This window comes from Phascolarctos cinereus, unplaced genomic scaffold (assembly GCF_003287225.1).
Source record: "Phascolarctos cinereus isolate Bilbo 61053 unplaced genomic scaffold, phaCin_HiC Scaffold_73;HRSCAF=605, whole genome shotgun sequence".
Taxonomy (NCBI): Eukaryota; Metazoa; Chordata; class Mammalia; order Diprotodontia; family Phascolarctidae; genus Phascolarctos; species Phascolarctos cinereus.
The window spans coordinates 46,423-60,896 of NW_027556113.1; the positions used below are offsets into that span (position 1 = coordinate 46,423).

The 14,474-nt window shown below is 40.9% G+C and overlaps 1 protein-coding gene across 1 annotated transcript; it reads right to left on the bottom strand.

Moving 5' to 3' along the window:
- Positions 1–1,090: 1,090 nt before the first annotated feature.
- Positions 1,091–11,451, bottom strand: LOC110204051 (albumin-like). The gene is made up of 9 exons (XM_020980410.2): positions 11,197–11,451; positions 9,243–9,457; positions 8,090–8,222; positions 7,376–7,473; positions 5,978–6,116; positions 5,394–5,617; positions 3,895–4,027; positions 2,788–2,858; positions 1,091–1,261 (listed from the first exon to the last, which is right to left on the bottom strand). The coding sequence occupies exons 1-8, from the start codon at positions 11,434–11,436 to the stop codon at positions 2,814–2,816; spliced, it is 1,227 nt and encodes a 408-aa protein (XP_020836069.1). The 5' UTR covers positions 11,437–11,451; the 3' UTR covers positions 1,091–1,261; positions 2,788–2,813.
- Positions 11,452–14,474: the final 3,023 nt, after the last annotated feature.

Below are 14,474 nucleotides of genomic sequence, written 5' to 3' on the forward strand. Positions count from 1 at the left end.
GTGGCGGTTATGGAAGAGAGGAGTGCCATGATCAGACTTCAGTATCTTCACTTTGATGGTGGTGTGGGGAAGAGACTGAAGAGGAGAGAGATTGCATCCAAGGACACCTGGCAGGAGAGTTTACACTTTGTCTTGGACCTTACTTTGCTACACTGGCAGATTCTGTCATTCTAACCTGGCTCATTGACCATACATCTGTTGACCACCTTCATTCCTCCTCCTCCTCCTTATCCTCCTCCCCCTCCTCCTTTTTCTCCTCCTCCCCTTCCTCCTCCTCCTACCACACAACAAGAACAACAATAATAATAACCAAAAACATTTATATAGTGCCTACAATGTGCCAGGAACTGTGCCGTTTCTTAATTATTTTGACATGTGGTCCTCACAAAACCCTGGGAGGTAGTTGCTATTCTTATCCCCCATTTTACAGTGGAATAAATTGAGGCCAAAGGAGGTTAAATGAGTTGCCCAGGGTTACCCACCTAGTAAATGTCTGAGACCAGATTTGAACTCAGTTCTTCCTCACTCCGCATCCAGGGCTCTATCCACTGCATCACCTAGCTTACTCTCCTTTTTAACAATTCAGTTTGCCTCCTGCAGTGAAAAGACTTAGCCCCCACCATTATGTCTCTTTCTCTGACCAGTTGTCCCCATAACCTCAGCTTGGATCTTCATTATGGGTCTCAAATCCCCTTATCCCACCTGGCCCTAATTATTCATCTGCAATATCCATGCCATGGCCTTACACTTTGGCCATATTTTCTATTGATGAAGATACTTGTTAATGTATCTAGTAACTAGAACTTGCCTATTGACCATCCAGGTCCTGTGGCTCACTCCGATATTTTTAGACACATCACCAAGTTAAGAAGAAAAAAAGAATCCAAAAGTCCATATCCTTTTAAGCCACTCAAAAGTAAGGCTGATGTTCATGAATTTGCAAGTATGGAGTTGTGTATCTTTGTCTAGGGGAAACTCCTTAAGGTGGGAGAGAAAGTCTAATTCAGGCACCAGTAGATCTAAGAGGGTAACACCCTCTGGTACAAGTCATCATCACACACCACGGAAAGATCATCTTAGACAATTGCCATGATTGTTTATGCTTTCCTTTATTATTTATTGCAACACTGGGGAAGGATAAAAAAAAATTTAAGGCAAAATTGATGTTTTCTTAACTGTTGGGGTGACACCAACAGAGAAACAAAACAGATGCATGAATTTGGAGTACTCAGTTCTCTCTCTGTTTTCTTCCACTGGTCAACTAGAAGAAAAAAAGATATAAGCAAAAATGATTTTAAAATTTAGTATTTTATTTTTTCCAATTACACGTAAAGATAATTTTAACATTCATTTATTTAAAATTTTGAGTTCTAAATTTCTCCCTCCTTCCCTCCTCACCCTTCCCTAAGACAGTAAACAGTTTGACATGTTATACATGTGCAATCATGCAAAACATATTTCCACATTAGTTCTGTTCTGAAAGAAGACACAGAACAAAAAAGAAAAGAAAAGAAACCATTAAAAATGCAGAAGGTGAAAAATAGCATGTTCTAATCTGCATTCAGACTCCATTAGCTCTTTCTTTTAAGGTGGATAGCATTGTTCATCATGAATCCTTACGAATTTTCCTGGATCATTGTGTTGCTAAGAATAGCTAAGTTATTCACAGTAGAATATCATATACTATTGCTCTTACTGTGTACAATGTTTTCTTGATTCTACTCATTTCACTTTATATCAGTTCATGTAAGTCTTCCCAGGTTTCTCTGAGAGCATCCTGCTCATCATTTCCTATAGCACGATATTATTCCATCACAATCATACCTAACAGCTTGTTCGGCCATTCCCAAAATGATGAACATCCCCTCAATATCCAATTCTTTACCACAAAAAAAAGAGCAGCTATAAATACTTTTGGAGAGAGAGGTCCTTTTCCCTTTTTTAAAATGTCTTTAGGATACAGACATAGTAATGATATTACTGAATCAAATGGTATGCATAGTAACCACGATTTTAAACATTACTAAGGAAAAGCAATATTTTCTCCTCCCTTTTGAAAAAAAGTAGAGGGATTGTTTTTATTTTACATCATATACTTTTCCCAATATATCCCTGCCCCTACCCCTTCCTAGAAAGAAATTCCCCTTCCTAGAGAGAAACTCTTTATATAATAAAAAAAAAAGAGTTCAACTGAATTGACACATCTACTAAGTTCAATTCTATATGCAAGGTTCCATACCCTCTATAAAGAGGTCTCTCCTTATTTAAAAGATAACAGATAGATTGAATCTAAAACAAAACACAAAGCAGTAATGAATTCAACGAGTGCAAAGAAAACACTTTTCCATACAGATCTCAAATTTAAAGTGGGTCCTTTCTTCCCGAGGTGAAGAATAGATTTCATATGTACCTGTCTTGGATATTTATTACAATAATACCTTGGTAAGATTCAGTACAAAACAGATCCCCTTCAGCCTCCATCCTAAGAAGGATCATTTCTCAAGGATCACCAGCCCCATTCACTAAGGCAGCCTGGGAGTGTAGAGTTAAATTCAGGCCTCAGTATTGCCCATATGCCAGGCAACACAGCATAGAGTGCTGAACATTGAGTCAAGAGGATTTGGATTGGTACCCAACTTCTGATGCTTATCCTCAATCATTTAAACTCAACTACAACTGAGGTATCCATCAGCTGTGAAATGTCAGTGGAAGATGGTCCCACAAAGCTGAAATCCCAGGGACTTGACATATCAACCAATTGCCAATGAAATACCCAAAGAGAGTTACCTGAAATGCTAGTGACAGCTTGTCCATCAGGCGTTTAAGGCAGCTTGAGCTGAAGCAACCAGTTTGGGACCCTGCATGGAAAGAAAACACAGATTTGTGAGAAAGAGATTCCAGAGTGTCCAAGACTGAGGTCCCTGAAAGGGGGCTCTTTGAGCATTATCCATTGCCCTTGAATATACAAAACCATTCCAATCAAAGGACATGGGAAGATATGTGTGCATAAACATCCTTGAATGTTAGCTTCCTGCTCGAGGAAAAGGTGCCTATCTGTATATTCATCTGGTGTTGAAACTATAGGAAAGATTCTTTGGTGAAAGAGAGTTTTGACTTGTTCACTGGGCCCTAGATGGTGGGAAAACCTGTACGAGCAATGGGAAGATGTTAAAGAGTGAAGCAGTGACTTCTTCTCCCTTAAGGTCTTCCAGTGAAGTCTGGATGAGAATGTCAAGTAGGGAAGAGAGAATTCCGGGGTTGAGATTGGAATACATCAGGGTTCGTAATTTTTTTAATATTGGAAATTGTTTTTCAATATGATTGGTTTCCTTGACACTCGTGTGTATACTTAATTTTGTGTTTTTCAAAAACATTATTCTGAGAAGGAAGCCATAGGATTCAACAGGCTGCCAAAGAGGTCTGTAAAAAAAAAAGGTTAAGAAGCCCTGACCTAGAAGGTCTCTGAGGTCCCTTCCATCCCTAAGATTCTGGGTTCAGTGATTGGGTGAAACTGGGGCTGTTTCACTACCTGTGCACAGGCACAGCTTACAGCTGGGTTACAGCCAAAAAGATGGCCAGCTAAAGGAATTCTACCACTAAGTCTTATGCATGCCTCAAATGCTACACATGCATGATTTTCATTCGTCCTGACACATAGGAGACAGGGGAGACTGATAACCATTTGACAAGTGAAAGAAAACTACAAATGCACAACACAAACCGAGCTTTCAATGGACATATAGGAATATTTTAGTCAAGGGCAAAAAGGGAATAGCCTCTTGCTTTAAGGATGACCAGCGGTGGCACCTAAGTACTCCTGGCCAAGCCCCCATTAGAGGCATCACCAAAGACTGCCAAAGGTAAATGCAATAAAAAGAAAAGAGAAGTCCATACGTCTTCAGCGAAGCAGGCTTCCTGGTTGGGAGCTTTGCAGCACTTGTCCACAAATGCAGTGAAATCAGTAATTACACCCTTGAGTTGCTCATCACTGATGTGGGGCTTGTGTTTCACGAGTTCCACCAGTACACTGGAATGAGACAAAACACAGAAATGCCCATGAAAGTCAAGGAGCAAGCAGGTTGACCAATCATGTTTCATCTGGCCTTAGTTCTAGGTCACAATTCAGAGGAGAGGTCCTCACATTGAAGCCTGAGGTTTGGAGAAAGACATGAGTAAAGATGATCCTTTTGGAGGCATTAGGGACACCTTGGGACATTTTCCTGCCTTCCCCTTCAGGGATCCTAGACATCTTACCATGGGCTTCATCACCTCTAACCAGAGAGAGATGGTCCTTTAGTTTGCATTATTCAAAATGACAGATCCTCTACAGAGTGACCTAGCTCTCTGTTTGACTGTCTGTTGAATGGCAGTAGACTTAGATGGATAGCTAGGTGCCATGGTGGATACACTGCTGGATTTGAAGTCAAGAAGACCTGAATTCACTATTGTTCTATAAGAAATGATGAACAGGCTGACTTCAGAAAAACCTGGGAAGACTTATATGGTCTGATGCTGAGTGAAGTGAGCAGAATCCAGAGGACTTTGTATACAATAGCAGCCACGTTATGCAATGACTAAGAATGTTAAACTGAACCCTTCTCAGCATTATGAGGATCTAAGACATCTCCAGAGGCCTTGGGATGGAAAATGCTGTCCACATCCAAAGAAAGAACTATGGAAGTCGGATTGTTCTCACTTATTTTTACCTTAACTTGAATTTTGTTTCATCTTTCTGGTGGTTCCTCCTATTGGTTTTAATTTTTACTTACAACTTCACTAATGTGAAAATATGTTTAATGGGTATGTAAATGTAAAGCCTATGTCAGATTGTGCACCGTCTTGGGGGGGGGAGGGAGAAAAAGGGAGAAAAAATTTTCAACTCAAAAGCATATGAAAAAAAATTAAAAAAAAGAAAAAGAAAAAATAAAACAAAAGAAAAGAAAAAAGGGGGAAAAAAGAAAAAAAAGGAAAAAAAAGACCTGAATTCAAAAACTGCCTAAGATTCTCACTAGCTGTGTGACTCTCAGATAGTTGCTTTATCTTTTTAAGCCTCTGTTTTCTCATCTGTAAAATGGGGATCATATTAACCCTTATGTCTCAGGGCTGTTGTGAAGATCAAAGGGGATAATATATGTAAAAGTACTTTGGAAATTTTAAAATCTATATACATACTAATAGCAGTCATTGGTATTAGATACCACTCAACTACAACCATTTGCCCCACAAGTTTCTTCTGAGTGACTTGCACCTAAATCACTTTCTAAATTCTTTTCCCTGACCGATTCTTGCCCTAAAGCAGAAAGGTTTGCTCGTGTTGTCAGCAGAATGTCTTTCTCATTCTCAAGGAGGAAGCAAATGAGTTTGAGGAATGCAGGAGACCAAATGCTCCTGACCTTTGCTTCTTGTTCTGTTTCTCCTCTTCAGGAAGTGTGCACAGGTCAGCATGGAAGGTGAATGTGTCTGCAGAAAATGCCTTGGGTACATATGTGTCATCATCTCCCACGGCAGTGAAGCAGCGAGTGCGGCCCACCAACGAGTCTGTGCAGCATTTGGTGATTCTATCACTCACTGGGGTCTTCTCATGAAGGCGACACAGATTGTCAAATACAATAGCCCCCTAAAGCAAAAGGAAAAATTGAATGAATTCACCACACGAGTAGGGTGAACACATTAGTATTTCATGGACTAAATTAAACTGTTATATTGAAGAACACCCTTACTCCTAGCCTCAGTCCAATTTTTGCCATTGAATTTTTAGCCTCAGTTACATGAGCAATTTAACCCTTTTGAAAATATAGGGTTTTTTAAAATAAACCCATAAAGGGGTTTTCATATGGGATTTTTAGGTGCTCTGCTTAAGAGGAGAAGTAACCAACATTTATAAAGGGCACTCCTTTGCCACAAAATTGTTTATTGTCATCTCAAGGCAAAAACTCGCAACAGTAGCATTAAAGTAGCAAAGAAAAAGACAACTCACATAGCCCTCAGCACAGGCCACTTTTTCTTGGTCACTGAGTTTACAGCATTTACTGGCAACTTTTCCAAACTGATGTGCAAGGCCCAACAATGTTGGGGTTGACAGTGGAAGTAGTTTCTTGGTATAACTGGCCAGTACTCTGTAATTACAATGTTCCAAATGGTCGTAGTCAAAGAATCACTTTAAGTAAAACAACAACAATAATACTAATAGCATAAAAAACTTCTGAAGCAATAAACACCTACTCAGAGTCAGTTGAAATCATTAAACTGACCATCCCTGGCAGTCAATATGGCCCTTCCCTTTTTCTATCTCTATGGCTCTCCACTGTCATGGCCTCCACCACTCATCCATTCTCCCCAATACTGTGTTTTGCATAGTGGTGACAGGGACATTTTCTGAGGCTTCATAGATCCCCGCAATGATGTTCACATTTTCAATGATGGAAGTTTCCCAAATATCCCAATTTCCCCCAGTATTAATCTGTCATACGTGGGTCTTTCTTAAACATTGAACTTACATAACTATTTCGTCTCTACCACCTCTTGGTACTCTACAAGTTTATGCTCCATTACAAAGAGTAGTCCAATCATTTATTTGTCCTGAATCATTTTGTTTACATTTCAGATGGGGTCCCAAGCCTCATGGTTGCCTAAACAAGTCTGGCATTCCCTGCTCTGTTGCTTCCTTCCATAGATTTTCATATTTTGTTTTTGTTGTTTTTTTTTTTAGCACTGGATCACATCACATTTAAAGCTTCAGCTTTCCGTGCCAAAGAAGTTTATTTAGTTCAACACTGGACCACAGATTTAGAACTGGAAAGGGTCTTGGAGGCCACTGAGTCCAACAACCTCATCTTGCAGAGAAGGAAACTGAGTCCTACTAATTTGCACAAGAATACACACCTAACAAGTGCCAGAGTCAGGTCAGAACCCAGTATCAAACTCAGGTGGTGCTGATTCCAAACCCAGCACTCTCTTCACTGCCCCATGCCCCAACTCTATGAGTAGTAGCAAACCAGTAGACAGGCCAAGTGCTGCCCTTTCAACTCCAAATCATTAAAAGGACCACAGGCTTACATAGCACTTTGAAAGGGAAAGATGAAGTTTTTCTGTTTTATGGCCTTTTATAAGAGACTGCCTTTTTCTCCTGCTGGGCCATCTCTAGTTATCTTGATCTATGTCTGGCCACTGGACCCAGATGGCTCTGGAGAACAAAGTGAGGCTGGTGACTTTGAACAGCCCTGCCTCACTTAACTCCAATTCATTTGCAAGGCATGGCATCATCTTTCTGATGTCATGGTCCTCTTCAAGAACAAAGGGCAAACTACAACCACCACCTTCCATCCTATTAAACCTTAAATATTCAAAACTGTTCAAACAGCTAGTTCCCACTCACGTATTTTCAAAACCGTATTCTCCAAGTTTTTCAAAAATATCACAATTTGACTTGACTAAATGGTTGGTCTCCTCAATAATGGCTTTCCGATCATCAGCCTGAAAGAAAATAAAATGGTACTTGGAGCACGTCCCCTGTAGACACATCACATGTACATATATACCAATTTTAGAAATCATATTAAAATTGGCCCACAGCAGTCATTCCATCCAGCTCATTTCATTTCATGCAAAAGCACACCTCAAAGGTCAAACAAGGGTTTTCAAGACTTCTGTACGTGGACATTCCAATTCTACTTCCTAATGACCCTCATGCTCAGGACAACTCAGAAATTCTTCTGTCCGGGCTAAATTGAGTCTCTCTTCTATTGCACCTCTCACAATGCTTTTTCTCATTCTGTCTTAGTGGAAATGAAGACAAGCAAAACTTTCTCCTTTCTCAAAGAGCTGTTCTAGATTGACAGAGTCTCATTTGCAGCCTTCCCATCTCCAGGGTAACTCTTCTTAATTCTTTGAAACATTGTTCATAACAACCTGATTTGAAAGCCCAGAATGAGCCAAGAGTCCCAAGGTAAGGTCCAATTAGCATTCATAAGACTGTACTTTTTTTCCTCTTTTTTATGTACTGTGCTATCATTTCCGAATCAAGCAATCCTGAGCATATGGCATCCCAGGGGAGTAGTTTGATTTTTTTTCTATCTCATGAGAAACCTACCACTTTGGCATAGCAAGCAGGAGGGTCAGCTGTGGCACAACACTTCTCAAGTGTGTGTTCGTAGTCCTTGGCAAGCCTCAGCAGTGTGGTAACAGCAAGCTCAGGGTGTCTTCTTCCACTGTCATACAGATAGCTGAAGAATGAAGACCAAACACACGTGAGCATGGTAAGGAACAGGATCAGCCCCAGCATTATTCCTCTGGCCTAAGGTTCCATGAATTTTGTGAAATTACAACAGAAACTTCTGAGATAAAATGTGTAGAGTTAACTTTGCCTATTGGTCTTTGTATTGGTGGATTCACCAGATGGTGTTAAATTTTCCTTTTTTTCAAAACATCAGCTCTATGCAACGCTACTCTAAGTCCAGAGGACACCAGAAACATATCTCCCAATTCCACATTTATAGCACTTAACTCCATACCGCCTTCTACTCTTGTTAGTGGTCACATGTCTGGATGGCTACCACCTTCTTAATTAGTCTGTACATTCCTGGAATGCTAACATTCTATCTTATGCTTCTTGGTATCCCTTACAATGCCTTGTTTAGAACACTGAGAGTAATATGGATCTCAACACGTATTTGTTCTATGAATGAGAGTGAATGAATGGATGGATCAGTATATGGTGGGATGCATGGATGGACAAAGAAAAGCTCAGCAGACAGAAGACAATACAAAGTTTCCTTTTCTCCCCTAATTAATGAATGATACTTTTGTCAAGTCTCAAGGCCACAAAGTAGGTAGTTTCAGGGCTAAAAGGAGATTTTACAGTGCTCTGTACTCCTGCAGCCAGCACATGTCCAAAACTGTCTCCAAGTTCCCAGATATCTGTCTTCTCTGGACAAAGCCAGGAAATTATGATTTCTTGCCATCATTGGTCTCTTTTTGAGGTTGAAGGAAAGTGAGTAAATTGTATGGAGCCAAAGATGAGGTACAATTGAGCTGGAGTCCCAGAGTCATTAGCCTGGATCCCATCACTAAGTACAGCATAAGACATGAGAAGAATGTTCGTCTCTATTTCTGCCTAAAATGCTTGGGAGAGGACAAGGCAAGGAGTAGCCAGCAGCTCTACAACTGTGAAGCAAGTACAGTATCAGGTGAATGGCATCAAGCATATGAAAGGAACACAAGAATAAGATTAAAAGTTTCATTACTGGGCTAAGTAGACTTCATTTGCTTCCTGGTAGTTTTTGCAGGCGTCCTTGGTTTCTACATATTCAGCAAGGAAGTTAGGGAGGTCAGCAGGAATGTCATCATTCTCCAGATCAGCAATGCACTGGCTCTTCTGGATTACAGGCTTGTCACAGCATTTTCCGAGTTTGGAGGAGATTGTATCTTTGTGCTTACAAACGTACTCAGAAAGAGCCACCTACAAGCCACAAGATAGAAGCAGTTCAACATAAGGCTCAATAGTCTAAGCACTCCAATCCAACTCTGCCTATCCCTTCCACAATGCCCTTAGATCCTCCTTATTCTTAACAAATTGTTCTTCACTTGCACTCCTTCCTCTCGAGCTCCTTCCATATCCTTGCAGGCTCAGAAAACTGACATTCACCTGGAGACATTTCATCCCTGCCCAAGCTCTCTTCAGAATGGGATGTCCCTTCTCTCATTCTTACATGTTACACACACACACACACACACACACACACACACACACACAGCCAAGAGAGAATGGGGACAGGGGATTCCTTGCCCCCTCATTGCCACTTTAAGACCCTTACCTTACCACCTGCATTCTCTGTCTTCCTTTGAAGTTCAACCCAACCAGATGAATCACCCTGTCCAGACTCTACTGGGTTTTGTCAACCTCCCCTGGTTCATTCTCCCTCCTTTCTCCTGCACTTCAATACTTGGGTGCAGCTCAAGTCTCTCCTCAGTCCTATACATCCTCCACTTGGCTGATTTTTCCCAGCCTTAGGTCTACACACGTCACTCTCCTGTTTGGTGAGCTCAGCGACTCCTAGTACCTCCAGGATCAAACATCAACTTCTCTGTTTGATATTCAAACTGCTCCATAGCCTGTCCTCCTCCTACCTTGCAGCTACTCTTCTACTTCACTCCATTCCATAAGCTCTCCAAACTAGGGACACTGTCCGTCCCCCATGCCTCAGTGCTCTGCCCCCCTCACCTTTGCATCTCAGAATCCTTGGCTGTTTTAAGATAGATGAAGAGGTCCTCCAGCTGTAAGACCTTTCCCTCCTCAGATTACCTCCCATGTACTCTAAGTATACCTTCCATATGCATTATATATTTGCATGTGGTCTCCTCCCACCAGAATGTAAGCTTTTTGAGGACAGGGATTATTGTTGTCTTTCTTTGCATCCCCAATGTATATAGCACAGTATCTGGCACATGGAGGTGCTTAATAAATGCTTATTGACTGTCTGACAAATTGGCCAACAGCAATATTGACCTTAGCCTCAATTAGTGTGTTTTTTTTCAAGATAATAACAAAAATAATACTAATGATACTATAAAAATTCATTTTGTTAAGGGAAGTAATAGAGAGAGTTTGAAAGTGATACAAACCATGGAATCAGAGGGAGTATGAAAATTTCTTAAAAAGGGGCTTGGGGAGAAGCAATAAGAACACTAGCAAGAAACCTTCTCTACGGTACTTCACCATCTTGCTAAGGAACTCCCTTATTTTATACAGCAGCAAGTAATTAAGTGCCTTCCACTTGTAAGGTACTATGCTACACCCTCAGGAATTCAAAGGCAAAAAATGCTTATCCTCTAACAGCTCACATTTATCCAGGAAGGTAACAAGTATATACATAAGTTTTGTAGAAATATATACAAGTCAGATGTGGTAATTTTCTGCTGGAAGAAAGGAGAGGCTGAGGAGATTAGAAAAGGCTTTCTATAGAGAGGGAAACAAGCTTAGACTACTGCCTGGCATACAGTAGGTGCTTAAATATGCCAATTGACTGGCTGGCTGACACAATAAGCTGAGGTCTGAAAAAAACTACAGATTCCAATTTACTCATTATGATTCCTCTGATTCTAAATTTCTTCTTTGTGGGTATAAAAAAAGGCTCATACCAGTACATTATAGAAAAGCTTATACAAAAACAATGTGGGGTAATACCAGCAAATACTGACCCTATCATCAGCACACTCCAACAGGTCACCATGGCAACATTCCTTATAACCCTTGGTAAGATCTTCCACTATTTTATGAAGTTCACCAAATTCAATCTTGGGGAACTTCTGACTTAGCCGAGCTACGAGTCTAGGAAGAAAATTTACAAGAGGTAAATTATTAGCATTTAAAACTTCCACAAAAATTTCCTGGAAATCATTTTTTAAACTGCTATGAAATTCTTGAATGAGTTGACACATAGGAAGTATTTCGGAGGTGCAGCCAAATATAACATCAGTGCTGAGTCTGAACTATCATCACAGACACCATCACTACCTAAGCCTGGAGCGAGGAACACCAGTTCAAATCCAGCCTCAGATACTTACTAGCTGCATCACTCTAGGCAAATCACTTAACCCCTATCTGCCTCAATTTCTTCATCTGCAAAATAGGAAGAAGAAAAATAGCATCTACCTTCTGGTCCAGCTATTGAGGATAATATTTGTCAAAACACTTTGAAAACCTAAAAGCATAATATACATGCTAGCTATTATTTATTGTTCTCAATGCCAGCATAAGCACTTACAAGGTACTCTAAGTTTATGATCAGTAAAGAAGGGCAGGATGGTTAACCATTTAGTCCTTCAATATAATTAATCATAGAGCGAAGAGAGGTCTTCTGAAACTAGCCACTCTGTGACCCCTCCAGGCCATCTGGCACCAAAACCTGTTAAAGGATGTGCGATGTTCCCATGACTTCTAAGGACCTCCAGCAACAGAGAATCCTGACTTTTGAGTCTCTCACAATACTTCTTAGGCATCCAGATACATACACTAACCTATATTGACAACAGAACTTGATCAGAAAAAAAATCCTCATCTTCTATTATTTTCATTCAGTCACAGGAAATACTTGCATGGAACGCTTACCAAGAGGTTGACTGCTCTCCTTAAGGAGGAAACTATTTCCGGGTCCCACAAGAGGGAGAGTTGGGCAAGGGAGGACACAGTGGTTGGGGTAGGTGTGAGTAGAGAAAGGTCCCTTAGCTCTGACTGGGCCGGTGCATGCTGACTTAGCAGCTGACTTTGATAGAGCACCTCTTCATTACAAAGCACTGCCATGTGAGTCCCTCAATCCAAAGTAATGCCGCTGGAGTGATGTCTGTTTTACAGATGAGGACACTGAAGGGGCAGAGGGGTTTTCCCAAGGTTCCAAAGCTAACCAGCTGCAGAGGCAGGGACCATAACCAAGTGTTTTTTTCTGTTCTATTTCATTAGAACTTTAACAATCATCAACACAAATAAACTTTATACAAAGAAAGATTATATGTTAAAAAATACCTGTGAGCTTCTGCTACACAATCTGCTTTCCAAGTCATTTACTCACATATAGATGTGCATAGACATATGTCATATGTGTATATTAGAGACTCTGACCAAGTCACTCAACCTTTCACTTTTCTGGTCAACTCTCTAAGACTAGAAGGTGCGGAGAAGGTGCCAGCCTACATTAGTCAAGGAAGTTTCCTTAACTGAGAGTTCTTTATACCAATGAAATCACTGGCCCAGTCCTCCTATCCCTATATATGCACTTAACAAGAAAGATACATGAACAAATATTGTGCTGTTTATGTCCCCTCCTGCATTTTGTTTGCTTCTATGTATTTCTTTTAGGTGTTTAAAGGATCCTTTTTTGCATCTCTGTCACTACCCACTAATTTACCCCTTCCCTGTCTACCTCACCCCCAGGAGAAACCTTCCCTGGGATACATATGTACATACGGTAGCTCAGCAAAACAAGGCAATATACTGGCCGTGTCAGAGAACATGTATTTCATTCTGCACCTCCATTGCATCACCTGTCTACCACGAACTTGCATCAGTACTGATCTGAAGTCACTCTTCTTCCCAGAAGGCAAAGACTTCTGGGACATTTTCTCTTCTTTTTAGTCCTATTAATCAATGTGGCAAGTATTTGCATTCCAAACTTTTCAATAGGACCTGCAAATGTTTATCTTCAGCCTCAGAGTTTCACAACATGGTTTTTAATCTTCCCCTGCTGCCTTGGAAAGCTCCTTCATGCAGACAGTCCCTCTAGCTGATGACCCATTTCCTCCTCCTGCCATATTGATGAGTGGGTCAGGCCTCTTGCTCTTACCAACTACAGTACTTGGATAATCAACCTGACATTTCTGTTATCATTGTTCTGGTGGCACAAAGAACTCCTAGTCAAAACTCCCTATACCAATGCAACTCATCTATAATCTTCAAATCTTAACTAGGCTGGCCACTGAAAGGTGAAGTGATATGCCCATAGTTAAATGATGATTGTGTAGCAGATGGGACTTAAACCCAGGTCATTCTGACTTGGAGGACAACACTCTATACACTCTGCCATACTTCCTTTTCATTAATTTTTGGGAAGAGAAAGGATTTTCCAAACCTTGCTGTTAACAGCAGCCTTCGGTATTATATTTTTATGGTCTTAGAAGGCATTGGCCACATCTATCACTCTTTTTGCAAATTCCAAGCAATTAATAAACATGGTTACCTAGAGATTCTATGGGGTACTGTGGGGACCCCACTATGGCAAAGTGCTTTGGGCTGTCAAACCCAAGATGGATGAGTACTTTTACAATGAAAAGAGAATCAGGGGGCAGCTAGGTGGCACAGTGGATGAGCTCCAGCCTTGGAGTCAGGAGGACCTGAGTTCAAATGCAGCCTCAGACACATGACACTAGCTTTGTGATCCTGGGCAGGTTACCTAACCCCGATTACGTCACCAACATGGCAGAGAGAGAGAGAGACAGAGAGAGAGAGAGAGAAGAGAGAGAGAGAGAGGGAGAGATAAAGAGAGAGAGAGAGACAGAGAGAGAGAGAGAGACAGAGACAGAGACAGAGAGAGACAGAGAGAGAGAGACAGAGACAGAGACAGAGAGAGACAGAGAGACAGAGAGAGAGAGAGAGAGAGAATCAGGGCTTAGCTGGGCTGAATGAGGCTACAGTGTGAGTCAAAGTGGTAGCCAGAGGGTTAGAGAGAACCAGACCTCCTCACCAATATGGCAGGAGGAGGAATTGAAGCGTCAATCTGCATCAAGCAGGGATGAAGGGAGAGTGGAGTTGTGGGAAACCCTCCCAAAAAGCCTCTTTAATACTCCAAGTTAAAAAATAAACCTTTTCTAGACCTTACTTATAAAACTGGAATGGAAACGCCTGCCACTTTTACTGAAACGACCAAATAGGAAATGTTCAATTCTGTGAGAATTATGTTGATTCTGTATCTTTTTGTATTGATCTA

Bases quoted from the DNA above. Each gene is read 5' to 3' on its own strand.
- LOC110204051 (XM_020980410.2), bottom strand. From the start codon at position 11,436: ATGTGTCAACTCATTCAAGAATTTCATAGCAGTTTAAAAAATGATTTC. The intron at 7,474-8,089 runs GTAGGTTTCTCA...ATTTTCTTTCAG, and splicing joins CTGCTTGCTATGCCAAAGTG to GCTGATGATCGGAAAGCCAT. The intron at 2,859-3,894 runs GTATGGACTTCT...CTTTCCATGCAG, and splicing joins AAGCCTGCTTCGCTGAAGAC to GGTCCCAAACTGGTTGCTTC.